This window comes from Salmo salar, chromosome ssa23, assembly GCF_905237065.1.
Source record: "Salmo salar chromosome ssa23, Ssal_v3.1, whole genome shotgun sequence".
Classification (NCBI taxonomy): domain Eukaryota; kingdom Metazoa; phylum Chordata; class Actinopteri; order Salmoniformes; family Salmonidae; genus Salmo; species Salmo salar.
Genome location: NC_059464.1, coordinates 29,828,634 through 29,854,532, shown reverse-complemented (window position 1 = coordinate 29,854,532; position 25,899 = coordinate 29,828,634). Strand labels below are relative to the sequence as shown.

The 25,899-nt window shown below is 46.1% G+C and overlaps 1 protein-coding gene across 1 annotated transcript in view; it reads right to left on the bottom strand.

Annotated features, from left to right (window-relative positions):
• The window catches only part of LOC100286477 (myosin IE), a gene marked incomplete at its 5' end in the record, with an annotated part of 52,321 nt that overhangs the window by 22,719 nt on the left and 3,703 nt on the right, over positions 1-25,899 (bottom strand). Inside the window, 3 exon segments of the mRNA NM_001146416.1 lie at positions 458-589; positions 4,157-4,237; positions 18,989-18,999. Of these exon segments, the coding sequence (NP_001139888.1) occupies positions 458-589; positions 4,157-4,159 (135 nt within the window).

The window sequence follows — 25,899 nt, the reverse complement described above, 5'->3', positions numbered from 1 at the left end:
GCTAGGGGGATGACTGAGGCAAGGATGGTATGTTTGTTATTGTGTTGTTGTTATTGTGTTGTTGCTAAGAGTCAATAGGAGTATCATCTATGGTCACCTTTGATACAGAATGGAAGGACCTACATGTATGCTATTGGCCAGTGATATGACCTCAATGATCCTTAATCTGAAATCTATCAACATGGTATAAAGTCCTTTGTAAGATGTTTTGTTTGTGTGCATGTTCGTGTGAGTGTGTGTGCGTGTACATGTGTGCCTATATATATCAGTCTGATAGAGTGTGTGTGGGGGCAGGTCATGTTTTCACAGTGTACTTCCCCTCTTATTTTTAGCATTCACTGAAGAGACATTTAAAGAAACAAGAACAGAAACATTAAAATACCCATCTCTTCACAGGAAAAGGTGTTTTTGAGAGAAGTGGTACAGGAGCTCTCTAACAAACAATCCAACAGGATACAAAGATGAAGTCATCCATGAATCTCTTCTTCAAATTTTCCACAATGGCGTCTTCGCTGATCTTGGACAGCAGCACCATGTCGTCCACACCGCTCTGCTTGACATTCTGACTCTGCCAGTGGTACTTACTGCCCTGCAGGAGCACACGGTTAGGGTTAGGGTTAGGGTTAGGGAATGCACATCATTTTATTTGGAATTGAGACAGAGAGAAAAGCAGAGGTAGGTCTGTAGAGGACCTAGTTCTTACTGAATGTGAAGACAGTACATTATGAGAGGCGATCTACAATTTAAGACAGGATATAGAAAACCAGAGGAAGCATGGGCCTACTATAATTGGAAGGCACATGCACCAGCAGACATCAGAGAGAAGTTTGTCAGCAGCAGGGTCTCTCTGTGTGTAACCCTGTCATTAAGAATGTGACTAACTGTGGTTATCAGTTCAGGAAGCTGAGGACAGTTACCAGGCAACGAGCAGTAGATGAGGTGAGCGTATGCCAATTTGGCCATCTTTGTAAAGTACTGCTTCCCACTCTAATCTGCCAGAGTGATAACCATTAGTTATGGTATCTGTTGAATATAGATGCTACCTATAGGAGTCTGTGGAATGGGAGGGCACTCCATTTAAAGTACACCATTGGGCCATGGTTTGGTGATTTCTTTACTCAAAATGAATCTTGTGCATTGTAAAGTAGTTGTCAATTAATGGAAGACCTTTACATTTTCTACACTCAACCTGCATGCCCTTGATATGATGATCACTGTCACCACATAGTGCAGAGAGCTTCCTGACTCCCCATCACCACAGTTGAGGTGGCCCAGGTTTGGCCAAAGATGTTGTATTACACTGTATGACATGGTCCTGGCCTTGTTTGGGTTCCCAACACCGGTTTGATTTGATGTGGGGTGGAACCTGAAAGGAGGTCTAACATGGTTACTGTGATCTGAGTTCCAACTGTTAACCAGCTGATGATAACTTTGGAGGAGAACATTTTAATACATCTGTATATTTAAACCGAAATGAGTCAGTCAACTCTCTGTCCAATCAATCAATGATATTCAATTATCAGTAAGATACCATGTACAGTAGATACTGTAAGAAAACCAGCAGTACTTCAGTCCTCAAGGGCGGTAATGGAATAGCTCTGTTGTAAAGATTCATTCCCACTTTTCATGTGAACAACCTGACTTATAAGGCTGTTTGTTTGTCACACATATCACAACATATCCATAAATAATCTGCTCGGCTCAAAAACAGCCGGGTCAAACCACAGTTCTGACTGCGTCATTTTTTTCTCTCTCTCTCTCTCTCTCTCTCCCTCCCTCTCCCTCTCCCTCTCCCTCTCCCTCTCTTTCTCCCCCTCCCCCTCCCTCTCCCTCTCTCTCTCTCCCTCTCCCTCTCCCTCTCCCCCTCTCTCTCCCCCCTCCCCCTCCCTCTCCCCCTCTCTCTCCCCCTCCCCCTCCCTCTCCCTCTCTCTCTCCCTCTCCCTCTCCCTCTCTCTCTCCCTCTCTCTCTCCCTCTCAATCTCTCTCTCTCTCTCTCCCTCTCTCTCTCCCTCTCTCTTTCCCTCTCTCTTTCCCTCTCTCTCTCACTCTCCCCCTCTCTCTCCCCCTCCCCCTCCCTCTCCCTCTCTCTCTCCCTCTCTCTCTCCCTCTCCCTCTCCCTCTCCCTCTCTCTCTCTCTCTCCCTCTCTCTCTCTCTCTCCCTCTCACTCTCCCCCTCTCTCTCCCTCTCTCTTTCCCTCTCTCTTTCCCTCTCTCTCTCACTCTCTCTCTCTCTCTCCCCCTCTCTCCCTCTCTCTCCCTCTCTCTCTCACTCTCTCTCTCACTCTCTCTCTCCCTCTCTCACTCTCGCTCACTCTCTCTCACTCTCTCACTCTCTCACTCTCTCTCTCTCACTCTCTCTCTCCCTCTCCCTCTCCCTCCCTCTCTCACTCTCTCTCACTCTCTCTCACACTCTCTCTCACACTCTCTCTCTCACTCTCCCTCACTCACTCACTCTCTCTCACTCTCTCTCTCTCACTCTCCCCCTCTCTCTCCCTCTCCCTCTCTCTCTCACTCTCCCCCTCTCTCCCTCTCTCTTCCTCTCTCTCCCTCTCTCTCTCACTCTCTCTCACTCTCTCTCTCGCACTCTCTCTCACTCTCTCTCTCTCTCACTCTCCCTCTCTCTCCCGCTCTCTCTCTCTCCCTCTCTCTCTCTCACTCTCTCTCACACTCTCTCTCTCACTCTCCCTCACTCACTCTCTCTCACTCACTCACTCTCCCACATCACCAGCATGGGACTGACACCTTGTTTTCACATACAAAATCAGATTATCCATTTGTTTGAAATTTAAACTGTACAAAACACTCAAATAAGTCAGCGACAATAAGACAGTGATTAGGTTAGACAGAGACAGAGAGAAAAAAATCTGAGTTTCAATTGATCTACAGTATCTCAGCTCTTTACCTAACATTAGGTTGTACCATAGTCATAACCACAAGTGTGAGGATGTGCTGATAAAATGGTGGACATGGTGGACAAAATCCAAAAGCTTAAAATAGCTAAGTGCTGATGTGATTGTTGATCAAGTTAAAAACGGCGCACTTTCTGCTGTGCAGTGTCAGACCTGAGAGATGCTTTGTGCTACTACTGTATTCTATTCATCATCCCTGTCACTACTGTCAGCCTGTCGCAGAGAAAGTCCTGACAGGGCATCAAAAATATATCCATCAATGAAAACGGTCTTAATGTAAGCTTAATGTAAATTTGGCTAATTCCGTTATCTTCGAAAATCTGTTGTGTTTGGGTATCCAGTTAGAGGCAGGATCTGTGCTTGGGAGTGTGAGGAGGAAGTATTGCGATAGAAACCAAAGGCCCATCTGTCTCTCTGCCAGGGCTGCTGCACTTCCCCTCTAAAGCCTCGCCACTGCATCTTGTGAAACCCTCTCGACTTTACAACACATCTCTGCTGCAGTCCCTCCTTACACCCCTGCGGTTAGACCTTACCCAGCTTCTCAGGAACAATAGACACATCTAGTGCTCCTTTTCACATTTGATAGGACAGTTTTGAATGTTTTTGATCATGTACCTTTTCTCTCATGTCGTGTTAAAGTCATAAGAATCCAATCTCTGGTTATGAAAAGCACACACTCTTACTGAAATGTGAGTATATATCTATCCCTCTAGTGTAGGAATGCTCACCAAAACCTAGGTGGACACGAGCAGGGCTTGTCAGTCAAAGGAGGAAAGGAAACCATCTTCTCCATTTAAGGAGTTACATTCTCTACTACTTAACGTCCACTACCCCCTGTTTTGCAACGCTTTGTTGTATGACAGTTGTTGAAAAGAGCGATAGAACATAGAAGTTATCTATTTTCCTTTCATCATCTTCACATATCTTTACCATTTCACATTATGCCCTCTTCCATTCATTGTGTAAGAATGGAACAGGTTTAAAACTCAGTCAGACACCACTGAACATCACCGTGCTTCAACATCTGTTCTAAGTCAGCAGTGCCCAGGCTTCAAAGTGCTAGCTTCAGGGCAGAATGTGAGACTTCACTGTACAGCTGTGTCAAGTGACCTCAACTTAACATATAAGGCCGTGTTTTCAGTAAGTCTGTGAGAGAGGAAAACTCAGTGTATAGCTGTAGAGAATAGACAAGCCCTAGTGAGAATCCGCATCAGTCTAAATGTGTGTGTGAGGTGGAGGTGTGTTACCATCGTGCCAGCGTTGTGTGTGCCTCTCTCTTCCTGCGGTCCTGCCTCAGCTGTCCAAAGTCCAGTGTGTGTGTGTGTGTGTGTGTGTGTGTGTCGGAAATCCCACACTAGACCCTCAAAGTACAGCCATCACAGTCAGGAAGTCTCCAGCACACACAGTCAGTCAGAGAGACACCAAGAAGACTTCAACATCCACAGCGTTCAAATCTACTTCCTCATACACAGACCTAGAGCGAAACAAGAACAATGAAATAGGGTGCAGGCCAGGCAGCAGGCTGTTAGCCAGCCTGCCAGCTCAATGGAGTCTGCCACTAGCACAGTCAGTGTAGTCAGCTCAGCTATCCCCATTGAGACCGTGTCTGTGCCTCGACCTAGGTTGGGCAAAACTAAACATGGCGGTGTTCGCCTTAGCAATCTCACTAGAATAAAGACCTCCTCCATTCCTGCCATTATTGAAAGAGATCGTGATACCTCACATCTCAAAATAGGGCTACTTAATGTTCAATCCCTCACTTCAAATGCAGTTATAGTCCATGAACTAATCACTGATCATAATCTTGATGTGATTGGCCTGACTGAAACATGGCTTAAGCCTGATGAATTTACTGTGTTAAATGAGGCCTCACCTCCTGGTTACACTAGTGACCATATCCCCCGTGCATCCCGCAAAGGCAGAGGTATTGCTAACATTTACGATAGCAAATTTCAATTTACAAAAAAAAAAAAAAACGACGTTTTCGTCTTTTGAGCTTCTAGTCATGAAATCTATGCAGCCTACTCAATCACTTTTTATAGCTACTGTTTACAGGCCTCCTGGGCCATATACAGCGTTCCTCACTGAGTTCCCTGAATTCCTATCGGACACTGTAGTCACAGCAGATAATATTCTAATTTTTGGTGACTTTAATATTCATATGGAAAAGTCCACAGACCCACTCCAAAAGGCTTTCGGAGCCATCATCGACTCAGTGGGTTTTGTCCAACATGTCTCTGGACCTACTCACTGCCACAGTCATACTCTGGACCTAGTTTTGTCCCGTGGAATAAATGTTTTGGATCTTAATGTTTTTCCTCATAATCCTGGACTATCGGACCACCATTTTATTACGTTTGCAATCGCAACAAATAATCTGCTCAGACCCCAACCAAGGAGCATCAAAAGCCGTGTTATAAATTCTCAGACAACCCAAAGATTCCTTGATGCCCTTCCAGACTCCCTCTGCCTACCCAAGGACATCAGAGGACAAAAATCAGTTAACCACCTAACTGAGGAACTCAAGTTAACTTTGCGCAATACCCTAGATGCAGTTGCACCCCTAAAAACTAAAAATATTTGTCATAAGAAACTAGCTCCCTGGTATACAGAAAATACACGAGCTCTGACGCAAGCTTCCAGAAAATTGGAATGGAAATGGCGCCACACCAAACTGGAAGTCTTCCGATTAGCTTGGAAAGACAGTACCGTTCTGTATCGAAGAGCCCTCACTGCTGCTCGATCATCCTATTTTTCCAACTTAATTGAGGAAAATAAGAACAATCCGAAATGTATTTTTGATACTGTCGCAAAGCTAACTAAAAAGCAGCATTCCTGTAATGGCTGTCTTTGGAGAGAGTAGACCAAGGCGCAGCGTGGTTAGTGCTCATCATGAATTTATTAAAGATAGAACACTTTAAACAAAAAAAACAAGAAACCGACAGCCAAACAGTTCTGTCAGGTGCAAAACACTAAACCGAAATTAACCACCCACAAAACCCAAAGGAAAACAGGCTGCCTTAGTATGGCTCCCAATCAGCAACAACGATATACAGCTGTCCCTGATTGAGAGCCATACCCGGCCAAAACAAAGAAATACAAAGCATAGAAAAAGGACATAGAATGCCCACCCAAATCACACCCTGACCAAACCTAAAAGGAGACATAAAAAAGGCTCTCTCAGGTCAGGGCGTGACAATTCCCCAAGAGAGGATTGCTTTCACTTCAGCAGTAAATAAATTCATGAACTTCTTTGAGGAAAAGATCATGATCATTAGAAAGCAAATTACGGACTCCTCTTTAAATCCTCCAAAGCTCCGTTGTCCTGAGTCTGCACAACTCTGCCAGGACCTAGGATCAAGGGAGACACTCAAGTGTTTTAGTACTATATCTCTTTACACAATGATGAAAATAATCATGGCCTCTAAAACTTCAAGCTGCATACTGGACCCTATTCCAACTAAACTACTGAAAGAGCTGCTTCCTGTGCTTGGCCCTCCTATGTTGAACATAATAAACGGTTCTCTATCCACCGGATGTGTACCAAACTCACTAAAAGTGGCAGTAGTAAAGCCTCTCTTGAAAAAGCCAAACCTTGACCCAGAAAATATAAAAAAACTATTGGCCTATATCGAATCTTCCATTCCTCTCCAAAATTTTTGAAAAAGCAGTTGTGCAGCAACTCACTGCCTTCCTGAAGACAAACAATGTATACGAAACGCTTCAGTCTGGTTTTAGACCCAATCATAGCACTGAGACTGCACTTGTGAAGGTGGTAAATTACCTTTTAATGATGTCAGACCGAGGCTCTGCATCTGTCCTCGTGCTCCTAGATCTTAGTGCTGCCCCTGATACCATCGATCACCACATTCTTTTGGAGAGATTGGAAACCCAAATTGGTCTACACGGACAAGTTCTGGCCTGACCTTATCTGTCGGAAAGATATCAGTTTGTACATTTCGGTGTTCCTCAAGGTTCCGTTTTAGGACCACTATTGTTTTCACTATATATTTTACCTCTTGGGGATGTCATTCGAAAAAACATAATGTTAAATGTCACTGCTATGCGGATGACACACAGCTGTACATTTCAATGAAACATGGTGAAGCTCCAAAATTGCCCTCGCTAGAAACCTGTGTTTCAGACATAAGGAAGTGGATGGCTGCAAATGTTCTACTTTTAAACTCGGACAAAACAGAGATGCTTGTTCTAGGTCCCAAGAAACAAAGAGATCTTCTGTTAAATCTGACAATTAATCTTGATGGTTGTACAGTCGTCTCAAATAAAACTGTGAAGGACCTCGGCGTTACTCTGGACCCTGATCTCTCTTTTGAAGAACATATCAAGACTGTTTCAAGGGCAGCTTTTTTCCATCTACGTAACATTGCAAAAATCCGAAACTTTCTGTCCACAAATGATGCAGAAAAATTAATCCATGCTTTTGTTGCTTCTAGGATGGACTACTGCAATGCTCTACTTTCCGGCTACCCGGATAAAGCACTAAATAAACTTCAGTTAGTGCTAAATACGCCTGCTAGAATCCTGACTAGAACCCAAAAATTTGATCATATTACTCCCGTGCTAGCCTCCCTACACTGGCTTCCTGTTAAGGCAAGGGCTGATTTCAAGGTTTTACTGCTAACCTACAAAGCATTACATGGGCTTGCTCCTACCTATCTTTCCGATTTGGTCCTGCCGTACATACCTACACGTACGCTACGGTCACAAGACGCAGGCCTCCTAATTGTCCCTAGAATTTCTAAGCAAACAGCTGGAGGCAGGGCTTTCTCCTATAGAGCTCCATTTTATGGAATAGTCTGCCTACCCATGTGAGAGATGCAGACTCGGTCTCAACCTTTAAGTCTTTACTGAAGACTCATCTCTTCAGTGGGTACTATGATTGAGTGTAGTCTGGCCCAGGAGTGTGAAGGTGAACGGAAAGGCTCTGGAGCAACGAACCGCCCTTGCTGTCTCTGCCTGGCCGGTTCCCCTCTCTCCACTGGGATTCTCTGCCTCTAACCCTATTACAGGGGCTGAGTCACTGGCTTATTGGTGTTCTTCCATGCCGTCCCTAGGAGGGGTGCGTCACTTGAGTGGGTTGAGTCACTGACGTGGTCTTCCTGTCTGGGTTGGCGCCCCCCCTTGGGTTGTGCCATGGCGGAGATCTTTGTGGGCTATACTCGGCCTTGTCTCAGGATGGTAAGTTGGTGGTTGAAGATATCCCTCTAGTGGTGTGGGGGCTGTGCTTTGGCAAAGTGGGTGGGGTTATATCCTTCCTGTTTGGCCCTGTCCGGGGGTATCGTCGGATGGGCCACAGTGTCTCCTGACCCCTCCTGTCTCAGCCTCCAGTATTTATGCTGCAGTAGTTTATGTGTCGGGGGGCTAGGGTCAGTCTGTTATATCTGGAGTATTTCTCCTGTCTTATCCGGTGTCCTGTGTGAATAAGTATGCTCTCTCTAATTCTCTCTTTCTCTCTCTCGGAGGACCTGAGCCTTACATGATGACTCCTTGCTCTCCCCAGTCCACCTGGCCGTGCTGCTGCTCCAGTTTCAACTGTTCTGCCTGCGGCTATGGAACCCTGACCTGTTCACCGGACGTGCCACCTGTCCCAGACCTGCTGTTTTCAACTCTCTAGAGACAGCAGGAGCGGTAGAAATACTCTCAATGATCGGCTATGAAAAGCCAACTGACATTTACTCTTGAGGTGCTGACTTGTTACACCCTCGACAACTGTGAATATTATTATTTGACCATGCTGGTCATTTATGAACATTTGAACATCTTGGCCATGTGCTGTTATAATCTCCACCCGGCACAGCCAGAAGAGGACAGGCCACCCCTCATAGCCTGGTTCCTCTCTAGGTTTCTTCCTAGGTTTTGGCCTTTCTAGGGAGTTTTTCCTAGCCACCGTGCTTCTACACCTGCATTGCTTGCTGTTTTGGGTTTTAGGCTGGGTTTCTGTACAGCACTTAGAGATATCAGCTGATGTAAGAAGGGCTATATAAATACATTTGATTTGATTTGATTTGAACTGATCTCTGACTCAGAGGACACACACTCACAGACACAATCATCCTATATCTATTGTGGCAGACCAGGGGGTTTGGTCAAGACGTTTGCACAGATCAGACACGGACAGAGTATGATTAGCTCGGTTTCAAGGGTGTTTATTAAATAATAAATCAAAAGAAAAGGATAGGTCTCCCCCATGAGACCCTCTCTGGGATACCGTGTTCTGGGCTCCGGGTCTTGCTGTATTCTGTTTGCCACACAAACTCAAACTCCCTCATCTTAACTCGGGCACCGTCTCCAACTACACGGAAGTCACCTTACTTCTCCCAGTTCTCTCCTGTGTGCTGCCCTTCTGGCAGCTTTATGGGGCTTGTACAGCTGGTGAGCAATCAGCCCTTGATTACTCACAAACTCCCCAATCAGCCCAAATTAGTCCTGGGCGGAGAGCCCATCGAGACCTGGCACGTCCAGCAGATGGAGCCATCGCCTCGCGATGTATACTCCGTCTGTCACCAGGCCTCGATGAGTCTCCACGTGGTGGCTGACCTGACACCCCCCCTTTAGCTCTGTCGGGGAGGGGACTGTCGTCAGTGCAACATACGTCTCCCTTCTCGATAAGGCATCCGCGTTTCCATGCTTCGCCCCTGACCTGTGCACAACAGAAAAAGAGAAGCGTTGAAGGGACAAGAACCACCTGGTTACCCGATCGTTTGTGTCCTTTCCCCTGGCCATCCAGACCAGGGGAGCATGGTCCGTGACCAGGGTGAAGTGGGTACCCAACAGGTAATACTTGAGAGTGTTTAGCGCCCACTTCACCACTAGACACTCTTTCTCAACAATAGAGTACTTTTTCTCTCTAGGAACCAGCTTTCTGCTGATGTACATGATGGGGTGCTCCTCCCCATCGTGTATCTGGGACAGAACGGCGCCTAGTCCCGTATCACACACATTCGTCTGGACCACCATCGGCACCTGGAAATCGGCGTTACGAGAATCGGATGGGAGCACAGCGCTTCCTTCAGAGGGCTGAACGCCGCTTCTGTCTCGTTCGTCCATTTCACTGTTTTCGGGAGGCGGCCCCTGGTTAGATCGGTGAGGGGGGAAGCTATAGCCTCAAAGTTGGGGATAAATTGGCTATAGTATCCTGACAGTCCCAGGAAGGACTTGACCTGTGTCTGGTGCGTGGAACGGGCTAGTCACGCACAGCGTGAACCTTCCTCTCCTGGGGCTTGACGTTCCCCCGTCCGATCAAATACCCCAGGTACTCCACCTCCTCGAAACCTAGTTTGCACTTCTTGGGGTTCGCGGTCAACCCGGCTTGTCTGAGCACGTCCAGTACCACCTGGAGGCACGTCAAGTGCTCTTCGCAACCTTGGCTGTGGATGATGATGTCATCCAAATAGGCCGCTGCGTACTGCTGGTGGGGTCGAAGTACTTTGTTCATCAGCCGCTGGAATGTGGGCTGGGCTCCGTGGAGACCGAACAGGAGCACCCAGTACTGATACAACCCGTCTGGTGTCGAAAACGTCGTCTTCTCCCGGGAGGAGGCTGCCAACGATACCTGCCAATATCCTTTGGTCAGGTCAAGGGTGCTGATGTACCGGGCCTTTCCCAATCGATCGATGAGCTTGTCCACCCTCGGCATGGGATATGCGTTGAACAAGCTGATGCCGTTCCCCCCCCGGAAATCGTTACAGAAGCAGAGGCTACCGTCCGGTTTGGGCACCAACACGATGGGGCTGCACCATGCACTGTGGGACTCTTCAACGAACCCCATCCTCAGCATAGCCTCCACTTCCTGTTTCACAGCCTTCCTTCCGGCCTCCGGAATCCGATATGGCCTCTTTCTTACCGTTTCGCTGAGCCAGGTACGGATGTGGTGTTCAATGAGGGTCGTGCGGCCCGGCTTCTCGGAGAACACTGCCGTGTTCCGATCGACAAGCTCCTTGAGCTCTTGCTTCTGGGCTGGGTCGAGGTCCTCATTGCTCGGGACCACCACTGGTCCCGTTGGAGTCCTGGGTCCCGACCATAACACGGCCACGGCTGTCCTCTCGTGCCACTTCTTCAACAGGTTCACGTGGTAAATCTGTTGAAGTTTCCATCTCCCCGGTTGCCATACGCGGTAATTGACAGGTCCCATCTTCTCGACGACCTCGTATGGTTCGTGCCATGTTGCCAGGAACTTACTTTCAGCCATGGGGATTAAGACCAGCACCCAGTCTCCCACCCTGAATTCTCGGGGCTGGGCTCCCCGATTGTAGACCTGGGCTTGGGCACGTTGGGCCTTCTCCATATGTTCCCTCACGACGGGCCATATGGCTGTCATCCGCTCCCTCATCGTCTCCACGTGCTCTACCACGCTGCGTAATGGGGTCGGTTGGACTTCCCACACCTCCTTTGCGAGGTCCAGTAGGCCGCGTGGCCTCATCCAGTAGAGGAGTTTGAACGGGGAAAACCCAGTGGGGGATTGGGGTACTTCTCGGATTGAGAACATTAGGTGGGGTAGTAGCTGGTCCCAGTTCTTCCCGTCATGCTCAATGACCTTCCGCAGCATCTGTTTGAGCATTTTATTAAAGCGCTCGACGAGCCCATCCGTCTGTGGGTGAAAAATGGAGATCCGGATCTGCTTGATCTGCAGGAGGGCACACAACTCTTTCATGAGGCGGGACATAAACTCTGTACCTTGGTCTGTCAAGATCTCGTTCGGGATGCCCACCCGGCTAAAGAGGTGGAACAGCTCCCGGGCGATTCCCTTGGATATCGCCGCCCGTAGGGGAATGGCCTCGGGACACCGGGTGGCATAATCAACTATCACATGGCATAATCTACTATCACAAGGATGTACCGGTGTCCTCGTGCTGTTTTTACCAGGGGTCCCACTATGTCCATGGCGATGCGTTCAAAGTTCACCCCGATGATCGGTAGGGGGACCAATGGGCTTCGGAAGTGGACTTTCGGTGCCGTGAGTTGACACTCCAGGCAGCTGCGACAGTAGTCTTCCACGGCCCTCCTCATCCCGGGCCAGTGGAACCGGGCGGCGATCCGTTCCCGGGTCTTCTCCATTCCCAGGTGTGCCCCCAACAGGTGGGTGTGGGCCAGTTGAAGAACGGTTCCCACGTATCGTCGAGGCAGCAACAATACCTCTCGAAGTTCCCCCTGTTGGCGTGACATCTGATACAAGAGGTTATTCTTGATTTGGAAATGGGGGTATCGCCATTCACTCACCCCCAGAAGTAGCTGTCCATCCACCGCTATCACTTGGGCTGCGGCGGCTTTCAAGTTCGGATCCTCCCACTGGGCCGTCCCGAATTGTCCCCTCAGTTGGCCTCCCGCGGGGTCTTGACTGGCCCCTCGAAATCGAGGAGGGGTAGGATGGGCTCCTCCTCCAGGGGTTCGGGTTCCGGCGCCCCCTCCGACTCCAGAGCCGTAGACACATGCTGGTTAACCGGTTGCTTCCGGGCCGCACAGGCTATTGGTCGTCCCCGCTCTCTTCTTCGGCTGGCTCGTACCTTCTTCCTCAACTCGAGCCTCCCCCCATAGGGCCGCAAACAGAGGACAATCCCGTCCCACTAGGAGAGGTACCAGCAACTCTAGCACTGCGCCCACCGTCATCTGGCAGCTCCGTTGTGGTGTCACGATGTTGGTCCATACGGTTGGATACCGCTTTGTGTTACCATGAACACAGGAAATGGACATCTCCCTATCCCTTTCGGTCTCCTGGTTCAGCAGGCTCGTGGTTACGAGCGTAACCATACTTCCGGAGTCCAATAGAGCTCCCGTGTCGTGTCCGTCAACCTTCACCGGGACCATGGGTGCAGTTGATTCGGGGTGCGCCCAACAGGAGGTGACATAGTTTGGTCAAGACGTTTACACAGATCAGACACATGATTCGCTCGGTTTCAAGGGTGTTTATTAAATAATAAATCAAAAGAAAAGGATAGGTCTCCCCCATGAGACCCTCTCTGGGATACCGTGTTCTGGGCTCCGGGTCTTGCTGTATTCTGTTTGCCACACAAACTCAAACTCCCTCGTCTTAGCTCGGGCACCGTCTCCAACTACACGGAAGTCACCTTACTTCTCCCAGTCCTCTTCTGTGTGCTGCCCTTCTGGCAGCTTTATGGGGCTTGTACAGCTGGTGAGCAATTAGTCCTGGGCAGAGAGCCCGTCGAGACCTGGCATGTCCAGCAGATGGAGCCATCGCCGCGTGATGTATACTTCGTCTGTCACCAGGCCTCGACGAGTCTCCCCCTGGTGGCTGACCTGCTGTACGCCACACTATAGACATTGCATTTTCAATTCTTCAAACAGTCAATGTACATGTTAGGGGCTGTTATATCATACATTGTTAAAGTCAATGACAAATGTAATCTTCGATATTTATACAAAAAATAGAAATACCTTATTTACATAAGTATTCACACCTTTTGGTATGAGATTAGAAATGGAGCTCAGGTGCATCCCGTTTCCATTGATCATCCTTGAGATGTTTCTACAACTTGATTGGAGTCCACCTGTGGTAAATTCAATTAACTGGACATGATTTGGAAAGGCACACACCTGTCTATATAAGGTCCAACAATTGATCGTACACGTCAGAGCAAAAACCAAGCCATGAGGTCGAAGTAATTGTCCGTAGAGCTCCGAGACAGGAATGTGACGAGGCACAGATCTGGGAAGGGTACCAAAACATTTCTGCAGCATTATAGGTCCCCAAGAACACAGTGGCCTCCATCATTCTTAAATGGAAGATGTTTGGAACCACCAAGACTCTTCCTAAAGCTGGCCGCCTGGCCAAACTGAGCATTCGGGGGAGAAGGGCCTTGGTCAGGGAGGTGACCAAAAACCCGATGGTCACTCTGACAGAGATCCAGAGTTCCTCTGTGGAGATGGGAGAACCTCCCAGAAGGACAACCATCGTTGCAGCACTCCACCAATCAGGCCTTTATGGTAGAGTGGCCAGACAGAAGCCACTCCTCAGTAAAAGGCACATGACAGCCAGCTTGGATTTTGCCAAAAGGCACCTAAACGATTCTCAGACCATGAGAAACAAGATTCTCTGGTCTGGTAAAACCAAGATTGAACTCTTTGGCCTGAACGCCAACCGTCACGTCTGGAGGATACCTAGCACTATCTCTGCAGTGAAGCATGGTGGTGGCAGCATCATGCTGTGGGGATGTTTTTCAGCAGCAGGGACTGAGAGACTAGTCAGGATCGAGGGAAAATGAACAGAGCAAAATACAGAGAGATCCTTTATGAAAACCTGCTCCAGACGACTCAAGAACTTAGACTGGGGTGAAGGTTCACCTTCCAACAGGACAACAACCCTAAGCACACAGCCAGGAAAATGCTGGAGTGGCTTCAGAACAAGTCTCTAAATGTCCTTGAGTGGCCTAGCCAGAGCCCGGACTTGAACCCAATCTAAAATCTTTGGAGAGACCTGAACGCTACCCATCCAACCTCAGAGGGCTTGAGAGGCTCTGCAGAGAAGAATGGGAGAAACTCCCCAAGTACAGGTGTGTCAAGCTTGTAGCGTCATACCCAAGAAGACTCGAGGCAGCAATCACTGCTTCAACAAAGTACTGTGTACAGGGTCTGAATACTTACATAAATGTATATATATATATATATATTTTTTTTTTTATAAATAAAAACTATTTTTGCTTTGTCATTATGGGGTATTGTGTGTAGATTGATGAGGGGAAAAAAATGTCATCCATTTTAGAATAAGGCTGTAACGTAACAAAACCTGGAAAAAGTCAAGGGGTCTGAATACTTTCGAATGCACTGAAACAGTGTGTTGAGCCTGTGGATCCAGTAAGATTCCCTTTGAAGAAGTTTCCTCTCAATGTCCCCACCCCTGTGTGACATATTGACCATTTATATTCCAATGTATCTCAGAGAACTAATAGGAGGCCCAGCTTGTACAAAATGAACAGCGACCAGATTTTTTTGTCTCGCCTGTCCGTATAGTGCTGCGGTGCTCACTGATCCAGGTCTTATGGCTTCTATGGGTTTTCCCTATGTAAGACAGACCACAATCAATTACATTTCAACATGTAAACAACATTGGTGGACATGCATGTAATCAGGCCTTTGATCTTAAATCTTTGTCCTGTGTGCGGGTGGGTAAATGAATCACATTTATAATTACCCTCCGGAACCTTGTCCAAGAAAGTTTCCCTTTTCTTTGGTGGATAATCCGATTTAACCTCAATGTCTCTCACGTTTGGGAGTCTTTTAACGGGGGATGTTAGTATACGTGGGGGATATTTAAATATGGGTTTCTATTGTGGGTCAGTATCAATAATGTACCAGTGCTTCCTGATAATGTCCTTAAATTCCTTCTCCAGTGGTGAGTATAGGGTGAAGCATGAGGGGACATGTTCTGTTTTTTCTTTAACTTTTGGTTGAAGGCTTTCCAGCTGTGTTAGCACTTCAAAACGATCATCGGCATGTTTTACCCAATTGTCTTTGTACACCCTTTCCTTAAACCTTTGTGTGAGGTCCTTGGTCTGTTTCTGGTAAGAAGCATCAGAGCTGCATATTTTTCTGATGCGACTGAATTGATTTACAGGGAGACTTTTAATAAGCGGACGTAGATTAAGCTGTCACCTCTAAGGAGGTTATTCCTGTCCGTAGGTTTCCTGTAGAGAGGGAGGTTTTGTTCTTAATAACCATCACATCAAGAAAACTGATTTGTGATAGATCATAGTTAATGGTGAAATGAAGATGCTTATTCATAGAGTTTAGGTAGGCATGGAATTCCAAGAGTTCTTCCCGGGTCATTGTATAGATCATGAAAATGTGATCCAAATATCTCTGAATTAGGATAATATTGGAAAGAAAGGGGTTAAGGTCTGGAAACCAATCATTCCTATATATAGGTTAGCATAATTAGGAGCCATAGTGCTTCCCATCGCTGTCCCTTTGGTCTGGAGGAAGAAGTCTCCTCTGTAGAGAAAATAGTTGGAGGTTAGTACCAGTTCAGCCAAGTCCACAATACATTTGGTGCTGGGTAGAGCTTTAGGGGGACGTTCATTGAGGTAGAACATGAGGACCTCTAGGTCACCCTGATGGGGGATGTTAGTATATAGACTGGTTACATCACAAGTACACAGAATAGACTTTTCAGGTATACGGTCCACAGATTTCAAAAGATTAATAAAATCAATAGAATCTCTGGTATACATGGGGAGAGAGATCACCCAGGGTTTCACAAAATGATTTACCAAGGTAGAGATATTCTCTGTCAGAGATCCGTTACTCACAATGGGCCTGCCTGGTTGTCATTGTCGTGTGTGTAGGTGGCAGGGAAGTCAGGCGCAGGAGAAACCAACTTGGTGTAACTGGAGTAATTTAATATTATAAAACAAACTCCAAAAAACCAACGTACATAAAAATAAACATGGGTAAAAATACCCGTCGCACACCTATACAAATACACAAACACATAACCACAAACAATCTCCGACAAGGACATGAGGGGAAACAGAGGGTTAAATACACAGCATGTAATTAATGGGATTGGAACCAGGTGTGTAGGAAGACAAGACAAAACCAATGGAAAATGAAAAATGGATCAATGATGGCTAGAAGACTGGTGACGTCGATCGCCGAGCACCACCCGAACAAGGAGGGGCATCGACTTCGGCAGAAGTCGTGACACTGGTCTAGGTGGCGTCATGCTCTTGTGAATTTTGGGGAGAGTGTATATGACAGGTTTGGTTGGGCAGTCAACTTTCATATACTCAAATTCTGTCTTTATAATTTCCCCTTTATTCAAAAATGTCGACAATTTACCATGGATCAAAGACTTGAATTGATTAGTAGGATCCTTAGGGAGTCTTTTGTCAAATTCATCATCACTAAATTGTCTCAGAATTTCCTTCAGATAGTCTGCAGCATTTAGTATCACTATTGCACCTCCTTTGTCGGCACGTTTTATGATACTGGAGTCATTTTTCAGTTCCGTAAGAGATTTTTTCTCTGTTTTGGACATATTGTGGAATACCTTGTATTCTTGTTTCTTAGCCAGGAGATGATGTACATCTTTCTCAACTAGGCGGCAATATGTTTAAAGAGAGGGATTTCTTTTGGGTGGTAAAAATGTGCTTTTCCTCTTAAAATGTGTCTTTTCCCTTGTCATATCCTCAGGGTGAGAGTCAAATTCATTGTCATTCAGGTTATCAATGGGAAAAACATTAGCACTATATGCTGTCTGGTTACTAATCTCATTCAATGGATTAACATTGGCAAGTGCATAGGGAGCAACCCCATTACCAATCTCCAACTGAGGAAAAACGTTTGTATTGGCCTGTGATGTTGGGACAAATGATAGTCCCTTGCCTAGGGCAGATTAGCATATGTATCAGATATAGACCTGTTGGACAAGTTAATTACTGTGTCTTGCTCCGCGTATGTGGGGGGTATTTTGGGTTTTGCGGTCTTCCTACTTTGACCTCTCCTGTGGCGGCTGGTAGCCTAGTGGTTAGAGCGTTGGCCCAGTAACTGAAAGATTGCTAAATCAAATCCCAGAGCTGACAAGGTAAATATCTGTTGTTCTACTCCTGAACAAGACAGTTAACCCAATGTTCCCCGGTAGGCTGTCATTGTAAATAACAATGTGTTCTTAACTGACTTGCCTAGTTAAATAAAATAAACCATTTATTGGGGTGAAGCAGGGTGGTTGTGATGACCGCACATTCGATGACGTTGTTCACCAGGTAACGGAATGGAGTTAGGGAAAGGGAAAGGTTTCAAGTGTGTGTGTGTATATATACTGCTCAAAAAAAATAAAGGGAACACTTAAACAACACATCCTAGATCTGAATGAAAGAAATAATCTTATTAAATACTTTTTTCTTTACATAGTTGAATGTGCTGACAACAAAATCACACAAAAATAATCAATGGAAATCCAATTTATCAACCCATGGAGTTCTGGATTTGGAGTCACACTCAAAATTAAAGTGGAAAACCACACTACAGGCTGATCCAACTTTGATGTAATGTCCTTAAAACAAGTCAAAATGAGGCTCAGTAGTGTGTGTGGACTCCCTACAACGCCTGGGCATGCTCCTGATGAGGTGGCGGATGGTCTCCTGAGGGATCTCCTCCGAGACCTGGACTAAAGCATCCGCCAACTCCTGGACAGTCTGTGGTGCAACGTGGCGTTGGTGGATGGAGCGAGACATGATGTCCCAGATGTGCTCAATTGGATTCAGGTCTGGGGAACGGGTGGGCCAGTCCATAGCATCAATGCCTTCCTCTTGCAGGAACTGCTGACACAGTCCAGACACATGAGGTCTAGCATTGTCTTGCATTAGGAGGAACCCAGGGCCAACCGCACCAGCATATGGTCTCACAAGGGGTCTGAGGATCTCATCTCGGTACCTAATGGCAGTCAGGCTACCTCTGGCGAGCAAATGGAGGGCTGTGCGGCCCCCCAAAGAAATGCCACCCCACACCATGACTGACCCACCGCCAAACCGGTCATGCTGGAGGATGTTGCAGGCAGCAGAACGTTCTCCACGGCGTCTCCAGACTCTGTCACGTCTGTCATGTGCTCAGTGTGAACCTGCTTTCATCTGTGAAGAGCACAGGGCGCCAGTGGCGAATTTGCCAATCTTGGTGTTCTCTGGCAAATGCCAAACGTCCTGCACGGTGTTGGGCTGTAAGCACAACCCCCACCTGTGGACGTCGGGCCCTCATACCACCCTCATGGAGTCTGTTTCTGACCGTTTGAGCAGACACATGCACATTTGTGGCCTGCTGGAGGTCATTTTGCAGGGCTCTGGCAGTGCTTCTCCTGCTCCTCCTTGCACAAAGGCGGAGGTAGCAGTCCTGCTGCTGGGTTGTTGCCCTCCTACGGCCTCCTCCACGTCTCCTGATGTACTGGCCTGTCTCCTGGTAGCACCTCCATGCTCTGGACACTACGCTGACAGACACAGCAAACCTTCTTGCCACAGCTCGCATTGATGTGCCATCCTGGATGAGCTGCACTACCTGAGCCACTTGTGTGGGTTGTAGACTCCGTCTCATGCTACCACTAGAGTGAAAGCACCGCCAGCATTCAAAAGTGACCAAAACATCAGCCAGGAAGCATAGGAACTGAGAAGTGGTCTGTGGTCCCCACCTGCAGAACCACTCCTTTATTGGGGGTGTCTTGCTAATTTCCACCTGTTGTCTATTCCATTTGCACAACAGCATGTGACATTTATTGTCAATCAGTGTTGCTTCCTAAGTGGACAGTTTGATTTCACAGAAGTGTGATTGACTTGGAGTTACATTGTGTTGTTTAAGTGTTCACTTTATTTTTTTGAGCAGTGTATATATATCTGCTCCATTTAGTTATTGTGTCCCACTTCTGTAGTCTGCCTTTTAATTCGTTTTTAGTCTGCCTTTCACACAAATGTGAAAGTGTTATTGGTTGTGATTTCCATCGTGTTAATTTAGGGGTTTTTCACTTATTTTTAACTCCACTCCTGAATAAGAAACAATGTAATTAACATGAGAGTTGATTGTGACGTTCGTCGGTAGGAGTAGACCAAGGCGCAGCGTGAGTTGGGTTCATCATATTTATTGTTAAAGGAGAACCAGCAAAAACAATAAACAATACACCGACCGAAACGCTAGGCGTGCAAACACATGCAACACAAAGACAAGATCCCACAACTGACTGTGGGAAAAAGGGCTGCCTAAGTATGATTCCCAAATCAGAGACAACGAATGACAGCTGCCTCTGATTGGAAACCATACTCGGCCAATCAAAGAAAAAAACAACATAGACATACAACACATAGAATGCCCACCCCATGTCACACCCTGACCTAACCAAACAGAGAAAAACGGCTCTCTCAGGTCAGGGCGTGACATTGATGCTGTTTTTCTCTTTGTTGTAATTTTCTTTCTGGATGACCACACACCGTAGCAATCATCTTTTTTTCCATATGTAGGTATCAGTATTTGTCTCCCCCATACCCCAACTTCTTATCTTGCCAAATTGTTAATGGGTTTTGTTTACACACCTCCTTGACAGTATTTTTACACACACACTATCTACGAATGTCGTTAATCTTATGCTATTTTCCGATTTGTGAAATCTTGTCTGCCATGGTGTTCTGTGGTGTAGATGTTTATTTGTTAGTTTGTTTTGTTGTGTGTATTTCTGTGATTAATTTAGATGTTTTGTTAATTTATTATTTTATGTTTTGTTAAACAATATTAGGTTGTTTCTGGACCAGGCCTCAGATTTTTTTAACTGATTCTAAGAGGAGGGAGTGTAACAATGAACTGAAACTGAATTGAATTTAACTGAAACTGAATTGAAATGTGATTGACATACTGGCAAATCAACATGATGGGGCAGTCATGACTCCATAATCCCCTTTCTGACATCTGTCACGTCCTGACCATGGTAAGCTGTTATTTTCTATGGTAGAGTGGTCAGGGCGTGACAGGGGGTGTTTTTCTATGTTTTGTATTTCTATATTTAGGTTCTAGTTTTCTATTTCTATGTTGTTGTTTTTTGGGATGATCTCCAATTAGAGGCAGCTGGTCCTCGTTGTCTCTAATTGGAGATCATACTTAAGTAGGGTTTTTTTCCACCTGGGTTTGTGGGATCTTGTTTTTGCATAGCTTAGTAGCCTGCAGAACGTGACGTTTGTTTTTCTGTTGTTTGTTTGGTTTGTATAGTGTTCTGAGTTAAAATAAAGTATTCATCATGAGCACTCGACACGCTGCACCTTGGTCTACTTTCTACGACGAGCGTTACAGAAGATCCCACCACCAACAGACCAAGCAGCGTGATCAGGAATGGACCTGGGAATAATGCTGGACGGCAAGGGATCCTGGACGTGGGAGTAGATCCAAGCTGGATGGAATCGCCTCCCATGGGAACAGGTGGAGGCAGCGAGAGCAGAGCGGCGATGAGAAGAACTAGCCCGGCAACAAGCACAAGAGGCAGCCCCAAAAAATGTTTTGGGGGGGGGGCACACGGAGAGATTGGCAGAGTCAGGGTGGAGATCTGGGCCAACTCCCCGTGCTTACCGTGGGGGGCGAGTGATTGAGCAAGCACCGTGTTATGCGCACTGTGTCGCCAGTGAGCAGCTACAGCCCGGTGCGCTCGGTGCAAGCTTCCCACAGTTGCCATGCTAGAGTTGGCATTCAGCCAGGAAGGATTGTGCCTGCTCAGCATTCCTGGTCTCCGGTGCGTCTCTTCGGCCCAGGTTATCCTGCGCCAGCTCTACGCACTGTGTCACCAGTGTGCCTGCACAGCCCAGTCCGTCCTGTGCCAGCAACCCGCCCTTGCCGGACTAAAATAAGTATCCAGCCGGGACGGGTTGTGCCAGTCATAAGCTTCAGACCCCCAATGCGCCTCCAAGGCCCAGTATACCCTGTGCCTGCTCTGCGCACCCGAGCTCCAGCGACGTTCCCTAGTCCAGAACTCTCAGCGACGTTCCCCAGTCCGGAGTCTCCAGTGATAATCCATGGCCCGGAGCCTCCAGTGATGATCCATTGCCCAGAGCCTCCAGTGATGATCCATGCACAAAGCCTCCAGTGGTGATCCATGGCGCGGAGCCTGCAGTAAAGATCCATGGCATGGAGCCTGTAGCGACGATCCCCAGCCCGGAACCTCCTGAGACGGCCTGCAGCCTGGAACCTCCTGAGACGGCCTGCAGCCCGGAACCTCCTGAGACGGCCTGCAGCCCGGAACCTCCTGAGACGGCCGGCAGCCCGGAACCTCCTGAGACGGCCTGCAGCCCGGAACCTCCTGAGATGGCCTGCAGCCCGGAGTCTTCAGCGGCGGCCTGCAGCCCGGAACCTCCAGCGGCGGTCTGCAGTACAAAGCCTCCGGCAATGATCCACGGTCCGGTGGCACAGAAACAGAGGGATCAGCGGGCGGAGTGGGGGGTACGCCCCGAACCAGAGCCGCCTTCTCTACTGGAGGATTTCGCTGGATGATAAGGTTCTGGGTACTGCACCAGAGCCGCCGTTGACACTTGTTACCCATCCTATCCTATCCTCCCTTTTGTTTTTGTTTTTTAGTGGCATTCGGAGTCTGCACCTTTGGGGGGGGTACTGTCACGTCCTGACCATGGTAAGCTGTTATTTTCTATGGTAGCGTGGTCAGGGTGTGACAGGGGGTGTTTTTCTATGTTTAGTATTTCTGTTTAGGTTCTAGTTTTCTATTTCTATGTTGTTTTTTGGGGGGATAATCTCCAATTAGAGGCAGCCGGTCCTCGTTGTCTCTAATTGGAGATCATACTTAAGTAGGGTTTTTTTCCACCTGGGTTTGTGGGATCTTGTTTTTGCATAGCTTAGTAGCCTGCAGAACGTTACGTTAGTTTTTCCGTTGTTTGTTTGGTTTGTATAGTGTTCTGAGTTAAAATAAAGTATTCATCATGAGCACTCGACACACTGCACCTTGGTCTACTTTCTACGACGAGCGTTACAACATCAGACCTTCCACCTCTCGTCCTTTCTCCCCGGAATAGCTAAAGACTCTGTATAGCTGCATTTAATACTTTTTTTGTTTTTACTTTCATTTTAAAAAGTGTATATCAGTATAATGTATGCATGTATCACTCCAAGGCCTAAAACAAGCAGGTTCTCATGAAAATGAAAGAATGAGGGATTCCTCTGACCTATGATTTCAACACTCATATTCCTCCCAATTTCAACTCGTTTCAAACTTCTGAATTATTAACAAATAATCTACAATACACAATTTTGACTTAGCTTTTTCATTTTAAAAAGCGAGACATTTCATCAAGTTGTGTGTAATGTATATTTATATATATAAAAAAAATGGTGATCTTCATCATTAAATTGTGATCACAGTGAAATCACTGGGCCTGGTTCCTCTGCGTTTCTTCCAAGGTTCCTGCTTTCTAGGGAGTTTTTCGTGGCTAGCTTCTACACCTGCATTGCTTGCTCTTTGGGGTTTTAGGCTGGGTTTCTGTAAAGCATTTTGTGACAACTGCTGATGTAAAAAGGGTTTATAAAATAAATGTCATTGACATATCATGGCCAGTGAGTCCAGTGACTAGATGCTGATTGGTGTCTAGTCACTGGAGTCAGATGTGAGGGAGTTGGTTGATTGCCACATCAGTGGGCCTCTAGGATTACGGCTGGGCTGGCGTTCACCCTTCCTGTTTGCTGGCCATCCCTCCAGAAATATGCCTTCTGCTCCTTGTAGTCCACAGTACCAAGATCAAACTTTTCCCACTTGCTTGTCTTTGTCTCCTCCTTAAGTTAATCACAAATGTTTTCCACATTGGTCAGAAAGTTCTCTCTTTTGTCCTTATGGGTGAACTTTCTTTCTAGATCAACATTTAGTTGTGTCACTTGATCTCTAGTCGGGCACAATTGTTCTGTCACTTCTTGTATGGTCAGCACCATTAAATCAAACAAGCATTTATTAAGAATCTATGAGATACAGAAATAGATGGATAATCACTTAACGTCGGGGTTTATAACAGGCAAATCTGTGGAGAGAGAGTAAAGCACACAATTCCCTATGCATTTATTAACAATGCGGCATATTTATTCACTGTAATATATTCATTTCAAAGGTCTTAGATGGGGAACGGGGGCATGTTTCTATAGTAATTAAAATACAGTACATATCTGTAACAATTAGCATGTGAAAACAACAAACAAACAATATTATCCCTCTTATTTGATAAAATGTTTTGTCTCTGAGGTCACACCATGACCATGGACACAGATGGTTCAAAATTGAAGGCAAAACGTACTTAGCTTACATATTCAGACAGTCAAATAGGACACTTTGTTTCATTAAAACAGTTCTGTTTAGATAGTATAGTAAAGCATCAGGTAGTGTGCTGACAACCAGTTGTATCAGAAATTGTTAACAGATATGGGTCCTATACCCAGTTACTAAAGGTGGGGAAATAAATGTTTAACTTCTCTTCTCACAAACTGATATAGCACAACTGTGACTTTAGCACCAACCTCAAACAAAACCCTTCTGGTAACACTCTACTTGACACCCAGCGTCATATGTCATAACAGCTGACATAACTTGTCATAACCTGTCATAATATGATCATAACACTGTCACCTACATAAGAGTGTCAAAACCCACAAAACCTACCACACAAGGCAAAACATTCCATTACACCATAGCCTATGTGCCAACACTATGTTAATGTTATATATTTTTTGTTGTTGAAATTTACCATATTAAATTGTCATTGTAATTGCGCACACATTGATGCACCTACCCCAATGCTCTGTTGCTGATGACTGGGATGAATGCAGGACCAGATTTCAGGAGCAGGACAAGACACCCTCTTTTTGACTGATGACTGATATAAGGGCATGTACGTAATATACCTATCTGGCATTTATGATTATGATGGTCATAATGCTACTTGACAGTGTCATAAAGTGTATTTTCTTAGCCCTAGTAAAGTGACACATGATGGTCATAATGCTTCATGACAGTGTCATAAAGCGTATTTTCTAAAAGTGATTTAAAATATGATGAAAAAAACATGACTGTAAAGAATTTATTACAACAAAGGATTTAAGAAAAAAACGTTGAAATGAAAGGTAACTTCTTGGCAGAAAATAATAATTTGAATAAACATTGGTTTTGACACTCTTATGTAGGTGTCATAACCAGCCATAAAATAACGCAATATATGTCACAACAGGTGTAAATATACGGGTCATGACAGTGTTATGACCATATTATGACAGGTTATGACATATTATGACATGATTATGACATGTTATGACACTGGGTGTCAAGTAAAGTGTTACCACCATGCTATATTCAACAGAATGACATCCAACAACGACAACAATTAGCTAAGAAATAGCACCATTCAGAAGCACCATCAGGAGAGTAATAGCAACCTAGTTACTCCAATAGAATTCTGTTCCTTCATTGAGAGGTGACATTATTTCAAGGGCTGGTTCTGAGTGTGAGCCCAGTAGATGGATGAATGTGTAAGAAGGCAGTTACTGTACATGTAACATATTAGAGACTGAAGTAAACTGGTTGACCATTAAAGGCATAGTAGGAAGGCCATGCTATCAGAGAGAATGATCACTCAAGGCCAGGGGGCATGGGAGGGTCTGTTCCGATGTAATCAGAGGCTGGAGGTGGTTGACTCAGTGATGAACACTGTGTTTCCACTCACTGTATACGTGACTAATACAGAGTACCATGTAGCATTGTTCACATTGATGAGGCTATGGTAGATTTGCCTGTATCTAAACATGTATAGTAAGTACTACAGTATGAGAGAAGTGTTGAGGTTTGCTGCTAGAACTGAACCGATCATTTACCAGCCCTTGCTGGGTCCCGTAAAATGGCAAGACATGTAAACTGTTATGTACATGGACCAGACCGTGGATCGAGAGTGTTAAGTAGAGTCTTCAAGACAAGTCCCAAATAATGAACATACAGTATCCCTATGACTAGTCAGACTTTGTGCAAATCAAACCCTTTTCAAAAAGATTTTGTTCTGAGACAAAGCATTGACAAGATAATTTAGAAGATCAAGTGAGTTGGCAACAGCCACCAGATAACAAACATTACATTGGGTAAGTGATAGTAAATTATCAGGACAGTTTCATTTGTACAGTGTAGATTTAGTGTACACATAGAACAACGTCTGTAAATATACAAGTAAAGGTCTGTATGGACATAGCGGCTCAGGGTAAGACTGAGCCACTTAATAAACAACAGAGAAACGTAACTAAGCTGAACAATGTACTTTGGCCAGTCCTGTGGCCAGCATGGCAATAGTAGTAGCACCAAACCCTTAAAGGATATACACTACATGACCAAAAATATGTGGACACCTGCACGTCGAACATCTCATTCCAAAATCACAGGCATTAATATGGTAATATGGAGTTGGTCCCCCCCCCCTTGCTGCTATAACAGCCTCCACTCTTCTGGGAAGGCTTTCCACTAGATGTTGGAACATTGCTG